The sequence below is a fragment of the Opisthorchis viverrini genome (assembly GCF_000715545.1).
Source record: "Opisthorchis viverrini unplaced genomic scaffold opera_v5_235, whole genome shotgun sequence".
In the NCBI taxonomy this organism is placed as follows: domain Eukaryota; kingdom Metazoa; phylum Platyhelminthes; class Trematoda; order Opisthorchiida; family Opisthorchiidae; genus Opisthorchis; species Opisthorchis viverrini.
In genome coordinates this window covers 126,122-143,006 of record NW_008751887.1, presented here as the reverse complement: position 1 = coordinate 143,006, position 16,885 = coordinate 126,122, and the positions used below count along the sequence as shown (strand labels likewise).

The 16,885-nt window shown below is 42.7% G+C and overlaps 1 protein-coding gene across 1 annotated transcript; it reads right to left on the bottom strand.

The window, feature by feature from the left end:
- Nucleotides 1-40: 40 nt before the first annotated feature.
- Nucleotides 41-15,875, bottom strand: T265_08663 (hypothetical protein; the record flags this gene model as incomplete). The annotated part of the gene is made up of 11 exons (XM_009174534.1): nt 41-344; nt 3,996-4,109; nt 5,503-5,860; nt 7,679-7,764; nt 9,182-9,392; nt 10,873-10,948; nt 10,996-11,125; nt 11,170-11,343; nt 11,420-11,646; nt 15,157-15,306; nt 15,542-15,875. 11 exons carry the CDS (start codon nt 15,873-15,875, stop codon nt 162-164), a joined length of 2,043 nt encoding a protein of 680 aa, XP_009172798.1.
- Between the last annotated feature and the right edge of the window lie 1,010 nt (nt 15,876-16,885).

Here is a 16,885-nt window from a genome sequence, read left to right as displayed (position 1 = left end):
CTCCGTGTAGGTCAACTCAAGTCATGATTTAGGAGGAAATCTAGACTCATGGTGCGTTTGTCGTTTATTTGGCTAAATGGATTTTCCTTGTACATGGCTGATAACTTCAGATAAAGCAAAAGGATCGTCCCTTGATGCATTGACTCTGATCATTGTCTTGGTTACAAACGTTGTTGTTGTACTCGTTGACCGTTTGTCTTCCCTGTATTGTTGCTGGACTCTCCCAAGTCTTCACCAGTGCCCCCTCCAGGAGGTGATAAGTCCGGACGAAGCAATGAATGGGCTCGTGCGACTCTCTCTAATGGGTATACATTCCTTCCATTCGCTTTGCAATGTTCAATCACCTGTGAGAGTAACAAAACAGAGATCTGGTAGTCACTGGAGAAAAGTTGACGACTTGAGACGTTGATTAATATGATATTCAACCACTTAGTTCGCTTCTTCCGAATCATTTACAGCAGCATAAGACAGTAAGGTGCCGAAATAGGTGAGACTGCCTAACCCATACATGAGTTCTTTGGGAATATCGTATGGAACATCTTGTAAGGAAACCGAAATCAGACACTAAGTAATTTTTCTAAACCACATCTAAAAGACTATGGATTGTGCAATGTAACTGTGACGTTGGCTGAAATTCCCATTTCACTGTAATATCGAATAAGGTTTTCCAAATGTGGTCAACCGCATTCCCAGGTGACTTGCTTGATTCTTCTGAACCTCCGTTACTTTCTGGGGAGCCCTCTTCCAAAACGTCCTTCCCAACTAGATCTTACTTCTTTCTACCTTGTCATGCTTCGAGAGACTTTAGTCTGTTGTGTCTGTATGGGAAAATACGCCGTTCGAGAAATGGTTTGTGTTCCACAATCGTTTTTGTCAGTGCAGTTCATTCGCGAAGAAGAGTCATATGAAAGACAGTTTTTGAAGCGGTTAATTCATTCACCTCTGGGATACAGATGACTTTATATTCACTGTTACTATATGGATTCCGAATACCGTGCGGCTTTCCTTGGTTAAACTCAATGTTTGCCGTTATTTTCGTTGTCTGTTAACTGTACTTATTTTTGGGATCAGGTGGATAGCACAAAATTATTCGTAATCACCCAGACAGCCGGAGTTGATGGTCAACTCGCAAGTCCACTGTGTTACACTATTTTATGCCTGTGGCGACTTTATATCTGGAGCACTAACTTCAAACAAACTGCGATTTCTATCTTGAATTCACAAAGGCCGTTTGAAGTTACCGGATACGAGCGGAATTTCATGGTCGCGGTGTAGAATGAGTGAGATTCGCATTGTTCATTCCTCTTGAAATGAGAAGCCACTGTTGGGTATTCTCCGACGAAGTGTTCCAGTGCGGGGGAATGTTATTCTACCGTACACTTGATCAGTGCTGAGTTCACCAGGAATAGAACGGCTTATCGTTAACCGCTTCACATTGATGTGGTAATGCAGCACGAATTTGCGCTTAAGTCTGTTTCCTTTTCCAAAGAGCTGTGTTGTTAAGGCCTGAACTTACTGACCAGGAGCTTCGTGTTTCGAGTCCAACCCTGGCCTCTCAACTGTTCCTGTCTATGCCGGGGCAACTCGGCAGTATGTCGTGCTTCTGATGGCGTGGCATCTAGGAACTGAGGGTGTTACAGCTGAATGATTATTCATTATTATTATGTGCTAAATACGGCATGTCAGAAACCATTCCGAGTTCTGTTGCTGCTGCTACGATTTTGTAACCTGTCCTCATGGGCATTCCGAGGTGCCTGCTACTCTGGCAATCGGCAAAGGAGCTGATGGCATGCGAACTCGGACGATATCGGGTCATAGATTTTCCAGTCAGGTACGGAGGCATCATGTGAACTCCGTCTAGATATTTTCTAGCCATCTTACCTGTATCACTCTTTTCAGAAGATGACTTGCAATGTGCATAACATAATCGCAACATCATAGCTCAGTGTTGGACAGTAGTAGTAGAAGTTATGGTACTTGGCTATTCCCACACATGAATAGGTAAAACGCTGCTGCTCAAAAATCTCACAGAACATAGCTACGTCAGTTTGAAATAGCCTTTTTAAACACGTGGTGGGTTTTTTCATCTATGTCCACAAGGCCGAACTTGAGATGCATGGTTCTCTCGGACAGCTTAAGGCAATCTTTAATTGACATAAGTTTGGGAATCATTTACGTTTACATGTCCAATCTTGCGCTTCTGGAGTGGGCAGTTTCTCACAACTCACTGCTTTTGATCGGTCCCGTGACAATTGTTGTACCCTTGATCCCCCTCTCAGAATGGTCGCCCTCGGTAGGCTATTGTGGATGGTTTCTCCAGAAAACGAAAGCGACACCATTCGGATGGCACTTTACTCCTTTATGTAATATCCATCTTGTCTAGCTGGTCAAAGGTTTCTTTTCCAGTTTTAAGGATTGTTGACTTCTATGTTTCTCAAAACAAGCGTGCACTCAAATCGTCGGACGGATGGTCATTAGTTCAGAGGTTTGTCTGATCGATGGTCGTCAGACTTTTTAAATCTGCGAGTGGAATTTAAACTGCTTTAATCAAACCTGACCTTTCAATTCCTCCATATCCCAACTATAATTTCGCACCACATGTTTCAACGAGTATCCTGGTTTTTATTTGTGCCAAACACCAAACGTTCATAAGGTGTACTCCGGAAGTGCTCATCACAAATCCAGTCGTTTTGTTCCTGATGACTGCATACGGTTTTGCAATTGGATTGATAGCTTAGGGCGAGGTGTGAACTTTCGAACGAGAGGACCGTGGTTCGAACCTGCTGTTATTTTAGATTGCTACTTAATGAAGGTATTTCTATCGGATTGTAGCATGGTGAAGTTACGTCGAAATAGCGTTAAGACTGAGTGTTTGATTGGGCGTACTTGAAAACACGTTCATTTCCATATGGCAATCCAACTACTTTCTTTCCTATGTCGCTACTATGGTGAGGCAGTTCTTCTCTAAAAATATTCCAGAGTTTTTATCTTCCGGAATTCAAACATCCGCATAAAGTGTCATCTTTTATAATGTCGTACCTCTCCAAGTTCTTGATCCCATTTATTCTCAGTTTCACTATATACAATCTCTACTTGAAACAATTTGCTGATAATATCCGGAATTATGTGTACAACATGCATTTCGCGCTGTATTTGGCGCATCGCTCTTGTGATTTTCATCTTGCTCAAGAGCCAATAGCTGTATGTAACAGCTTAATGCAGGACTCTCCTTCGAGGGTGCATCCTTGTGGGGTTCCGATACGTCTTCTGGATGATGATCCACTGTTATAGGTAGGAATGGTCAATCTAAACCATATCGCACATGCTCTGCTTTTGGATGATGAATTTTCATTCGCATCCAGACATTCTAAGTTTAAGGAAGAGCTGAGATAAAATCTGATGTTTGGAGTGTGGTGGAGATGCCAGATATTCGAAATTACAGCATGTCTGTGGGTGGCACTACTGTAACATGGGAAACCTGAATGAAGGTCACCAGCCTACCATAAGGGTTATTACGAACTGTTTTTTGTCTTTGCGAATTCACATGCAAACTATTAAATGAGATAACTGTTTTACACGAGCGCCCTTTTGCATTGAAACAAAACGGAACCCATTGGGAATTTGATCATCGAGTTCAGGCGTTGTTTCATCTTATCCCTCGGTATTCTTCACATTCTGTTGGCATCACAGTTGTGAAATGTTCCAGCAAGCAGTGCTGAGTGCTCGTTCGAGACTAAAATATTCCGCTTACTCTACTCAAGTCTGATCAAGAGAAATTCACTGATGTGCTGGATTAGTGTATCAGCTGTGTTTAAGGCATAAATTGCTGGACCACTAATATATCTAGATGGACATCCGCTGTGATGCTTTCATCTGGGAATAAACCGGCCAATTTTCGAAATAGACGGTTCAAAGTCCTGCTTCCCCTAAACGGGAGAACATTGTATAACATACCAAACAAAGCATCACCAATGAGATGATAAAGGTCAACTCACACGTTTGCTATAATCCTGGAAAATCTCCCTCTCTTTTTGAGCCAGCTTATTTCCCACACCCGCAAGTCGGATTTCCGTTTCGCGTTCAAGTTTCTTGCTGTCGTCTTGTTGTTTCTAAATTAGGAAAGAAGATGAGGTGAACGAGGCAACTTATGTGTCATTTTTTGATTTAACACTCCTGCCACTTGTTACATTCGGCTTTACAGCAAACCAATCATTCGTGCTAAACCGCCAGCACACAAACACATCAGACTTGTTCGCTCATCAGGCGGCTGCCTTTCGGCCCGCCAAGCTTGGCGGTTGGTTCTAGTGGAGTTCTATTTTTATGTGTGAAGGACTGACCTGATTGTGTGAAAATTCGCCTAGCAAATTCACTGTTGATCACAGCATACATGGACAATAGACTACACTTGTGCATGGCTTAACTAAGTTGAGATGCTTTCTTGGTCCGGCTCATGTTGTGCATTCGTGTTTTTCGGCATATCGAGATGGTCAAGACGCGAACCGAGTAACCGAAAGGTACATGGCTCGAACCCAACTCCTGGCATCTCAACTGTTCCTGCATAGGCTTAAGCAACCTGGTAGCACCGCAACCTTCGTGCTTCCTATGTATGGAATGGTAGTTAGGCACGGAGGCTGTTGCAGCTGAGCTACTATTATTTTCCGTTTCTCAGGATGGACACCTTTAAATCCAGGTCTCTGACCTGGTCCTCAATGAGGTCTGTGAAAACTCTGGCTACCCACAAGTAGTCGATTTTCCAAACTAAATCGTCCCAAGGGTTACTTCAGTTGCTGTTAGGAGGACTCAACCCGACATTGTGAAGAAATATTGAAAGCGCACGGTCCCCTTGGTCTGCGAGGTAGTTCGGAAAAAACCAGTTTTTTCACTCAGCTTGTCTGGTAAGTGAAAGAGATCATCATAGTGCCTCAACGCCTCATCCTCCTGAAGCCATCATCTTACCATGGGGAATGTACGTCAGTCGAAGTCTGCTCTGCTCTGTAATAATCATAACAATCACAACAAGGGCACTCTCAATCTATTGTTTATTTGACTTATTTGTCTGGCCTTTGCACACTTGGATGGCTCGCGTATTTTCCCAAGGTCTTCAGGAAAACTAGCTGCGTTTTGACGATGACTGGACTATTAACAAGCAGTTTCCTGTGTGTGTTTCCAGAACCGATGGTTTGGAGAAGATATTAGGAACATCCTGCGCCAATTGTCTTTTTGGCACTTGAAAATCTGTCCAGTGATACTGCTTCAGTTGATGTAAGTAACTTGAAAGTGGAGAAGTGTCTTTGGCGACGGCCTACGAATGGGATGACACCGGGATGCAAATCTTATAAACCGGGATTTGTTTACGGTAGATTGCGAAGTGAACGGATATTTACACAACTTTTGCAAAAAAACATCTCTCTTGTGTTTTTGGGGATTAAGCAAAAAAACATCTCTAGTCAGTGTTGGGAAGATTAACCCAGACCGCGTACTCAATCCTAAAGTGCAACTGACCTTCAGCTCCATATATTCCTTACTCAGAGCCTTCAGCTTGGCCGCCCTGTCTGCTTGGCACGCTGCCTCATATTCATTTGCGGCACGCATAGCCTCGTTGCGTATGCGCACCTCCTCCAATTCGGCTCGTTTTTGCGCTTCCTCTTCCTTTCGATGACGCTGGATTTCTTCAAGACGATGTGCGTTGATTTCCGCAATTCGCTGTGCCCTCAGCTTGGCCTTTTCTGCTTCCTTCAAATTTTCGGTTTCTTGCTTCTCCGCAGATGCACGTGCATAACGCTCTTCTTCATCCTTATACTTGAGCTTCAACTGTTCAGACAAAAAGTTTTTAATCCGTTCCATTTGTTCTTCGCGGGCCCTGCAGTGGAGTAGGTCATAAAGCGCTTGAAAGTGCTCCAGTGTGTTTTTATACTATTCAACCGTATAAAATGCTAAAACTCCAATGACAGACCCATCTTACGAGAAAAGAACCGTGGGATGGTCGCAAGATAGCGCATTAGATTCATAAGCCTTGAGAATAATCTACCCTGTCTCGTTCTTGACCGAGATGAATCGCACTTCTTCGAACTCACTCGCCCGTCTCGTTTTTGCTCAATCGACCAATAATCCGCTCGAAAACAGCAAATCAGTGATATCTTGAATGACTTTCCCTGGAACATAATCTTGTTTGCGGGTGACACAGCTGTACTACAAGATCTGGAACAAGTGTTATTGCATAGAAATGTCCTTGAGTTCAAAACTGTTCCATATAGCAGGAGGAAGTGTTTCTTTGAAAAAGCGATGTGCTACTCAATATTCCGTGTAATTTGGGCTCAAGGCGAACATAATATGATGGGAACTCGGCGGCTGCGTCTACCTGATGAGCCCCAAAAAGAGCTAAACCGGTCGATAACCATTGGAGAGCTTTCAGCGACCTTCGTGAAAATAAACTGCGATATCTCAAATATTGTACCAACTGAAACATGAGGTGGATTTGTGCAGCGTATTCAGTTGAAGCATATCATAAACGAGAGATCCATCCAGGATTCAGGTGAGTCTTTCTTGAGAACCGAACCGGTTTGCAAATGAGTTTGTTTGTGGAAAGGTGTTTTTCTTTCAGTGTCATGTCGACCATGCAGGACGTAATCTGTGTACATTCAGCTGTTGAGAATCGATAGCAGTTCACCAATAGTAACCTCTGATGGAGGCCAACAGTCAACATTCAGTAACTGTGGTGCAGTGTAACTCTGATTACTATAATTGGTACAAAGCCATTTTAATGGGCATCTGTAGTCTACTGTCCCTGAGGAAAAGTTGTATCACAGTGAGTGATTGACCGCACCGGAATTATAAGGCCAAGATAAGGTATTAAGAGGATACTTCGTTTTTGTCGTATTCGGCTCATAACCTCAGTTTTCATTGTGAAATTCCGTCCATCAATAACTTTATGTTCTCCCCCATTCGCAGCACTAACCACTTAATGAAGCGTACTATATTTCGAAAAACAGACATAGGCCATTGAATTGAAGGTGATCTCATAACTGCAACTACGCAGGCCTGCAGCGTTCGCGGTCTACCTTTCTCCTGCGAGATATATTCTTCAGAGATGGAAACCAATGAAGATGCTTGATATGAACAAAAAACCCTCAAACATACTTCCCCAACGGAACAAACCGATGTGAAGAATTTCTGTGTGCATCGTTTCTTTTGCCACATGGAGCTTTTGCACGTTAAATAAACTATGTTGCAAAATCAGTATCCTTCAGCAAAAGAGTCCATCTAAAGTGACCAACTCTATACAGTCCGCATTTATGAGTCTCCTTCGAAGTAACTTTTGTTTCCTCGTGGAGCCGACGCCTTCCCAATTTACATCTGATTAAATGCAATAAAAGCGTGTTTTATGATGATAGACTTTTAGTTGCAAGCAGTTTTTGTCAACCCGATCATTTTCTGACTGGCCGGGGCAATCATTTTTGGCCGGTCTTAATGTATCCTAAAAGAAGTTGGCGAGGTGGACTTATTCACTTGTTATTTGTATTGCATCCCAGTTCCCGAACAAACCAGACAACTGTTCAAATCCTGGATAGTAATTATGTGGTAATAAGATGTAGGAATACCTTTCGCTTTCGGAGAACTATTTCCTCTAATAAAAACACTTCCTGGCTGTGATTCCTGTCATTGGATACACACAACTTACTTAAACATTTCCCGCTCTTTCAGAACCCGCATTGTGGTCATTTTTCGTTTTGCCGCTGCAAAAATCCGACATTGTTCTTCCTCTTCCTGTAAAAGAACACTTATTATCAGGTGCCATTCCAGATTTTATCAGAAAAGCGAAAGAAGCTTATGTTTTCCACAATTAAATCGATGATGACTCCAATGGGATTGGCATAATTGCTTCTTCCCGTGTAGAGAAGCATGGATTTGACAAAAGACACCACTTTAGTAGTCAGTGGTCTTGACGTTTTGCACCTGTCTTAGATAAACAGTAGATTCCCTTTGAATATCATGTGAGGCTTCATCCATAAGATTAAGCCGTCGTTTCTACGAAGCTTATTATCCACCGCTTTATTGGGAGTTGTAACCAAACTACAGATTCTCCAAACAGCGACCTCCAGTTCGAAGGGAACCGATTTTTCGGGGTGTTCGCTTTCCATGAAATGAAGAAAAATTATCTGTTGATGTAGAAAACCGAACCAGGACATCTCTTCAAACTCTTGATGGGATTCGATCTCGTAAGATTTTCTAACGAGAGTTCTCTATACTTCAGAAACAAGTAAAGCTGTTTTCAATGCGTTTTGCTCTTGGCAGTGTTTAGTTTATCCTAATTTTCAACGACCCAGCTAGACGCGACGATAATTCACGTCTCTTGACGCACTCCACCTCTTGAGAATTACGTTCAACAATTTTAAGAACAGTCGGTTTTTTATGAAGTGATCACTTTTCTGATCGGTTCCTTTCAAAGGGCGACCAAATATGTATGAAAAAATGACCATACACACCTTGTATGCCTCACTTTCCGATTCAAACAGGAAGTACCAACCAGCTATGGATACAGGGTAGTGAAAGTATGATTCTGAGGTTAGGAATCTGTAACCTTAAATCAAAAAATCGAATGTTCGATCCGTTAAGTCATCTGGCGATACCGAATAAGGACGGAAGTGCCTATGTAACTGAAGGTGTTATATTGCTGGCAGTGTAATGAGATTTGGGCATTTCGGTCCGAAGCTGAAAAGCCTAGGAGCACTGTACAGTTGTTTTATCCTTACTAGGAATCATCAGCAGTGCGCATCTCACGAAACTCCATAGTGCCGAATCCACGACCTTTCGGCCACAAGCAGCTCTATGTTTAGAGTCTAGCTGAAGCTCTCCAGATCTTTGGTAAATTCCGAGCCCATGACCTATTTATGAGTAGGTGGATAATTCTTAGCACAAATCATTCCGATTATCCGTCAAGAATCAGGGGGCATTACGGATAAGTTATAGGATGGTTATATCAAAAAATTATCCCCCAAACAAATTTACCCACCTACTCAAACTAATTGGAGGGTGCGTAGTCGGGAACCAGAGGCCTCGAGTACAAGCTCAAACCGTAAAACAACCATCCCTTTGCGCCCATCTAATGAGCATCACTAGAGGTATTTGTGTCCATGTGATTGATATTTCGGAGATCTGATCACATTCACAGCAAATTACTAACCTCCTCCTTCAAACGCTCGATCTCCTTCATTTTCTGGTTTCTCTTCATTTGTTCTTTGTAGTCCGAGTTCAAATCCAAACCCAATACCCGCTCTCTTTGAATCAAACGTTTGCGTTCCTCCTCATCTTCTGCTGCAATTTTCAGCAACATTTCACGCTCTGCCAGTTTTTCACTCTCTTCCAACTTCTTTGCCTCGATATGTTCTTTTATTCTTCAGCAAAATAAGGGATGTTAGTTGACAAATATATCGGGTTCATCAGTTAACTTGCACAGTACTGAGGATATAACTTTAGAATCTTAGCCGTATCCCTCTCAGAAACAGAGACGACGGAATGAACATTTTTAGTTCACCGACTACCCGTAAATTCTTTCACAGGCGAACATCCTCTTTTAATGAACGTCACGAAACAATTATATGGTCATTATGAAAGTTAAAACAAAAAGGTATTTTTCTGTCATGTGTGATCTTACTTTATGCGGAAACACTTGAGATAACGCGCAAAGATTCTAGGTATCAAAGAATGAAATTTATTAGCTGTTACCTGGGCTGCGTGCTTCTGAAAATACACCCGCTCTCTAGTGCATACAGCTACTATCGACTTGGAGCTGAGAAAGCCCACAATACGACTTCCGATTCACCCGCTCTCTAGTGCATACAGCTACTATCGACTTGGAGCTGAGAAAGCCCACAATACGCATTGACTTCCGATTTTTTTGCTTGCACAGTACGATTCTTCAACTTCATTGTGTTTGTTGCTTTCTTATGGCATCAGCTGCTGCTTAAACTTGGAATTTCTGTTGATTACTTTATACTCAGCCTCACATTTGTTGCTTCATCAGGCCACAGTTTCTGTTCGATATCCAGGTGGTATTAAGATCAGGTATAATAGCAATGATAACCAAATCGTAATGACAAAATTGTTTCGTCAGATCACGGATCTTAACCCTTTGTCAAGACCTGAGTCGGATCTGCTTTTCAAGGGTAGGGTTAAACGGTAACATCTGTATAGATTCCCAATCAGTGCAGCATTTTTAGATGTATGAGTGGTAAGGCTATTCCGCCACTTTATTGATTCTCTCAGTGCTGTATGTGATTATGCACAAATGTCACAAAATCCACAAGCAGTGTGGCAAAAAAGAACAACGGAGTTACGCGAATGGCTAATGCAGGTGTTCGTTGTGGCCACCTGGTAGTGATCCGTCAACACCTTAGAATACCTCTTCCTCGGGAGAGAGAGGAAGGTGGCCATCATATAATACTCTGTTAAGGTATTCAAAAAGTGGTGCCTTCACGCAAAACCTCAATGGTAAAGACCGTTTTGCCATCACGGTATTTACTCGTCCGCGTTAGACAGAGGTTAACAAGTAATAGGGGATCATTGTTCCTCGAAATTGTGGGTCTAGCATATGCCAAGCGCCAGGATGAGCCTGGCCTATTCAGTAAGTGGTTATGCAAAGAACTAACCTACCTCGGTATGAGTTACGCCTTCGGGCTCATATAACTTATAACAAACTAGACAGCTTTGGCTTCCTTATCAAGTTATAAACTACAGTCCGTTTCTCACCAGTGTGGCAGCTCAGGCTATAAGATGTCTACTTATTCCACAGGATAGCAGAAACTGCAGGTGGATTCCTGTAACACAGGCAAGTCATCACTCAAAGCAGTGTTGGCTAATTAACAAAGTACTTACTGTTCCTTCAGTTCGTTTGCGATCTGAATATTTTTCGCACGCCTTGCGGCAACCTTTTCTTGTTCCTGTCGTTCCGCTTCATTTCGCATAAATTAAGAACGTGTCAAAGCTCACAAGACTTACCTTCGGCCAATTCTCGCTTCCACTGTTCTACCAAGACTTTCTCTTTATCTCCTTTGGTTCTTTCGCACAACTCTTTTAGCTCTAACTGTGCGTTGCGCTCCTGCAAAACCTCGGTGAGAAGTAGAGCGGACTAAAAAATATTCGGTTAATTTTCTGTTTCATTTAGGCACGCACGTGCAGTTGCTTCATCTGATCCGTCTGATAGTACATTTTCAGTTTTGCCTCTTCGATCGCAGCTTTACGCTGTTCTGCTTGAAGTTTGGCCTCTTCAATATCGATCGCTACTCGTGCTGCTTCCTCGTCAGCCAATCGCTTTGCTCTTTCGTCCAACTTCTTCTGTCTGGAACCCTATTCAGCACATGTGTTGGATCGACACAAAACACAATTTTTTGTGTACCAGAAAAGTGTTTGTCCAGTGTTTAACCATTTCTTGGGAGGTCTGTCTGAGTTTTTCATTCGCCAGTCGTTTTTCCTCAAGCTTAGCGTTCTCTGCATCATCACCTTGTAGTTTTGCGTTCAAACGTTTCCATTCCTCTTGGCTCAAAACCTTAACCTTCCGGAGTTGATTGCATTGGTTTGCAATGGTTGGTTTTGGTTTGCAATTGGTTTGGTTTCCTAGCTCCGAACTTGCGTCATTTTGACCAGGACCGGCTACAATTCGGATAAACTGATAAATTTTGGCAAAGGTAATGTCAAGTTCAGTTGCTCGTTAGCGCTTTTTTGCAAATATCTCGATGCCAGAGTGCGCCGTAACCGCCGGTCGGACTTTTGTCCAAAAAACACTTTGGGACATACCAGTTCATCACTTAACACGGTGTCATGAGAAGAACGAGGCAGACAAACGAAGCCTGTTTTCTGTGATTGTGCCTATTGGCTAATACATCACAAATTAATATTGTACCAGAAATCACCTGAGAAAGCTTATAATTGGAGGTACATATATTCTGGTGAAATAGAAATCAAAATGAAATGGGTTGAGTGGGGCTTATGGAATCGTCTAAAATTGAATTACTTGATTCCGCGACCCATTGATCTACCCATCATTCTACCCTGCGTCCTTGATTTCTAATTCACCAAAGGGTATGTACCTCCGATTATAGCTTTATTCGCCAGAATTTTGGAACCATATCAGTTTGTGATGTTTTAACCGAGAGTCACAATCACAAAAACAGGCTCCTCTGGCTGCTTTTTTTCTTCTCATGACTTCCATAGGCATATTCAGTCACCCATTGCAGCGTGTTTAAACAGTAAAACTCTATGGTAATGTAAACCGGCATCAATTTTACCGAAAGTTTCATGGATTTGGCATGTTTTCACACTTGGAAAGAGCCGCATTTAGACTTACAATATTCAAATGCTTCTTGCCATTTCCTATTTATATACTTGTATTTCATGCACATTCAACAATGGTTGTCCAAAATGAAGTAGATTAGTTTTGTTTTCTGGACTGGTTCGTCCGTATTAAGCCTTTAGATGCACAGTGAAATCTGTACGGATCCAGTGCCGTTTTCTACAGTCGAATCGAGTATTTATGTAAGCTGTATCTGTATGTAAGGCACATGTCTTTTTCGTCGCGTATCTGCAGGGACCGAATGATTCTTGAGTGAGTTACAAAGATAGGTTGCGTCGTACATGCTCAACAAACTCACACCCGGAAGTGCAGCAGTACTGTAGAGCTATCCAATCGTTCCATTTATTCTGTCAGCATTAGAAGTAGCTTCCCGTAATTTGACACTTAGATTTGGTTTTTGTATGGGGGGGTCGTGGTAGTTTGCCATAGGTGTGAGTTGGCAAAACACCACTTTTAGTTCTGCTGCTAGTGTCAATGGGTACGCCATCAGCTAGCTCGCTCTGAAAAGGAGTGAATACATGCATTTTGACGCATTTCATCTCATACTGACGAACGTCTGTCTTCGAGCACGATGATTATCTGTTGTGACCATGTAAAAACATTTAATGTTGGGTTGCTACTATTCCTAAACATCTTAAACACAAAAACCTTGGGTATATATCCTTCAGTTATACTCTGCCTGGTTTAAAAAATAAGGGCGTAAGATGGGAGACTTAGTGCTTTGTCCTGAACACATAACAGCCATCATAATTACAATGGTCGAAAGCATATCACCAGTGTTCAACACTGATTCTCTGCTGCCGTACATCCGTGATTTATTCAGAATCCTTATTTCCAAGAGAAGAGCAAAAGGGAATAGTTGAGGGGCTTAATGTTCACTTACCACAATCATTCCCATCACCGAACCACACGAGCTATGGTTCTGAGGCAACGATTGTTGAACAACTGAAGATGTCCCAGTTCAAACAGGCCAGGAACGAAACACACACATAACGAAAATCCGTACAAGTCCCTTCAGCTTCGAGGAGGTAAGACTTTGACTCCATAAGTGTTTTAAATTAGCAAACGTAACCAGAGCTTTGCAGATTCGTGCAATAACTTCATCCATCACACTACAATCTGAACTACTACAACTTCCAAGTTACGTAAAATGCTCCGCAATTTCCAGTGTCTCTGGATTTTCAGAGGCGTGTTCAGTGACTGCATGTTCAGGAATATGACCCTGGACTTTGTGTGTGCGAATTGCACCCAAGTGGACCGATGACTTTGGTCGGTTCGTCCAAAAACAACTACAGCTTCTGTTCAAGTTCAAGAACGATGTGGTCTGCGTATTCTAGATCTACAAGTTTTTTGTCAGAGGCTATTTGAACACCGTTTGAACTCGCTCCCAAGTTTGAGCAGTATGGTGGCGATGATAGAGAGGCATTGTAATTTCTGAATACACTTTCTTGTTTTTCATCCATGTTTTGATTCATTTGGTGGAAAACCGGAAAATTTAATCTCGAAAATTGTGGGTTTTTTACTCAACTACTCCGTGGTGTATTCTATCTTCGTTTTTGGTCGTCAAGTTCCTCCGGAAGCCAGAATGTCTGCGCTGCTTGAAAGCCTCTTTATTATTGCGCACTAATCTCGTGAACAAACACTGGTTTCCCTTATGTTCATCTTCTTCTTTGGTGTTTGCACTGCATCTGGCCGGGTCCTGGCACATAAGAATTCTATGCCACATTTATGAATGCCTTTAGTGGCCTGGAGTAGATGACTAGTTCAAACTTCATCCCGGCGCAGATGCTTCTTAGTACTGTGATACCAGGCTCGGATTCGCCTGAAAAATCGTAGATTATCAGTTTCAACTCCTCGATATCTGCATCACATTCTGCTTCGACAGGCTGTAAAATATGGATCCTAATTTCCACGGCACTGGATTAGCATAATGCACACAGAGACCTAAAATATCTGGAAAAGAAAACCACTTTGTTGTGTGTTGGTTGAATGGAATAAGGACCTCCGAAATTTCCTTCGGTGAAGTGTAATTCAATATTTCCATGGCCTTCCTCCCGTGACTTACTTTTGCTTTACATTAACAGAGACCTCTTAAGGCAGTCAAACCCTACGTAATGGGCCTTTCGAGTCGCCCATCTACAATTGCATATACGAATAGAATCAATAACGAATCAATAGAATCAATATACGAATAGAATCAATACGAAAATCAATAAATAACCCATTGATGCAATGACGTGTGCTGCGAGCCCTCGTGATCCCTGAGGAGTGAAATGATCATGGTGTAACTTGTTTTTTCATCACCACAATAAAAAAACTTATTGGTTCGTCAGGCATTTATGCGCTTCCCTGATTTCTTATGTATGTGAGAACAAATTTTGTTTTCTTTGAAACCCAGTTCGGTGATTTGGACTCATCGATAGTGATGCGCAAAGATCCAGAATGCATGAAGTGTTTGTTATCATAGCGGTGTTTGAAACTAATGTCCCCAAGAATCCAATTTAGAACCAAAACGAATCATAACAATGAAAAAATTCTGCTACTTCGAAAAATGTGCGTCCGAATTACACTGAACAACGTACCACGTGACAGATCAGACGGCCCTCTTAGAACATATTTATTCATCTTATTAGGCGGGGTTCGGTCGACCTCGTGTTGCTATGGTGAAGTTCAGAGAAAACAATCTAATTGCAGCTTAATTGAACTCGCAGATAAGTGCGTCGACCGCTTGCATGCTCGATTCGTTAAGTGTGGCCTCAATGTCAGCTCCTGGACGCTGTTTTTAGATAAAATAAGAAGAATAGTTCTACCTGGCTTGTGCGCGAACTTGTGGCAAGATGCTTGCACAGTCGAATCTACGGATTTATACAAAGGATTCACGGATTGATACACAGGATCGAGGCTTTTGCCCAGGTTTCCCGGGTCGGTTTTGTTCTTGTCGGTCAGTGGCTGTCGTTCACCTGAAAGGCATAAGTGAAAAAAGGGTGTAGCACTGCTCTTTATGTTCTCAGCGCGGGGCAGTATGCTCGCCAGCGCGAGGATTCGCATAAATAAATGTCTAATGGTGCTTTAAATTGGGTTCGAGAAGGAGCGTGTACAACCGTCGGAGGAAGGTCATTCCACGCAGCTACTAACTGAAATGAAAAAAGTTTTGTCTAACGGATGTGTGTGCCCTGAGCTTGAAAATTTTCTTACTATGTCCTCGCCGGGTGTTTGCTGGGTCAACGGTAAAAAACCTGTTTGCCAAGCTTTGTTCAAACAGGGCGTATGTAAGAATTAGGTCCCCTCGGAGGCGACGGTACTCCAGGGGAAAGAGATCAAGCATCGCGAGACGCGTTTCGTAGTCCACGGACTTGAGGCCGGCAACCATTCTCGTGGCGGCCCGCTGGACACGCTCAATGAGGGTAACGTCTTTCGTACGTCCTGAGTAGACAACTTGGTTGGCGTACTCCAGGAGCGGTCTGACGTAGGCCCCATAGAGTATCTGGAAGTCCGTGCGAGTAATACGGGAGAAGGTGCGTCGGATCATCCGTAAAATGATCGAGGCCTTAGTCCAATTTTACCTGATTGGTTTTGTTCTTGTCCTTCATCGACTGTCGTTCACCTGAGAGGCAAAAGTGAAAAAGGATGTAGCACTGCTCTCTAATTTCTCCGTGCGGTGAAGTATGTTTATCAGTGCGAGTATTCGCAAAGATCACGCTAGTAATGACTGTACGTTCTGCAAAACTTGCGATGCGTTGTAACCCAGTTTTTCGTACAGCCAATTGTCAGTCTGTAATTATTGACATCATGACAAACGATCAAAGCAGTACCCTCGAATGGTGGACCATGCCCGTTATGTTGGAGCCTCATATTCAAAGGTTAACTGGTCATCAAAAGTTTATACTTATTATATGGCTTTTTCGGTACGCATCGTCGTAGTTTCTCAGCATTATTTTGGATAGTATGTGAACGGTCTCGCCATACGCAAAGCTACGCTGGCCGTTTAGCTGTCCTTTCTAGAACCAGGGTGCGGTAACCATTTTTTCACACTGCGACGTGTGCTTAAGCTCTCTCGTGTGAAAAATCACATACAGCAGATTTTTCCCAAATGGCCGTTGATTCCCTGATGTTATACCACTTCTAGGTAGGCAAGTTGGACAACAGATGTTTTGTAACTGCTATAATCATCTTTGGGTCACTTGTTTCTACACTTCTGCACTACTACTCTCGGCTGCACCAAGTGGCGCACAAAATCTAGAATTGTATTTGATCCACCTCAGGCCGAGTTGTTCTTGCTGCTCAGCGGCTTCCGCTCGTCCAAGTTGTATCAGCTAGTGATGGTGTAACACCGCTCTTTTGACTCTTAACGAAGGGCAGCAAGCCCTTCATCATAAAGTTCCAAGTAAAAAGCCTCCAAAGTCGATTTGAAGTGAATTGTTGATGCAGCTTGGACAACCGTAGGAGAAAGGCTATTCTAGGCATCCCACACCAAAAATGACAAAGTCTGTTATCCAATGAAAGTGTTTGCTCTTATCAGGAATATCACACCGGATACTT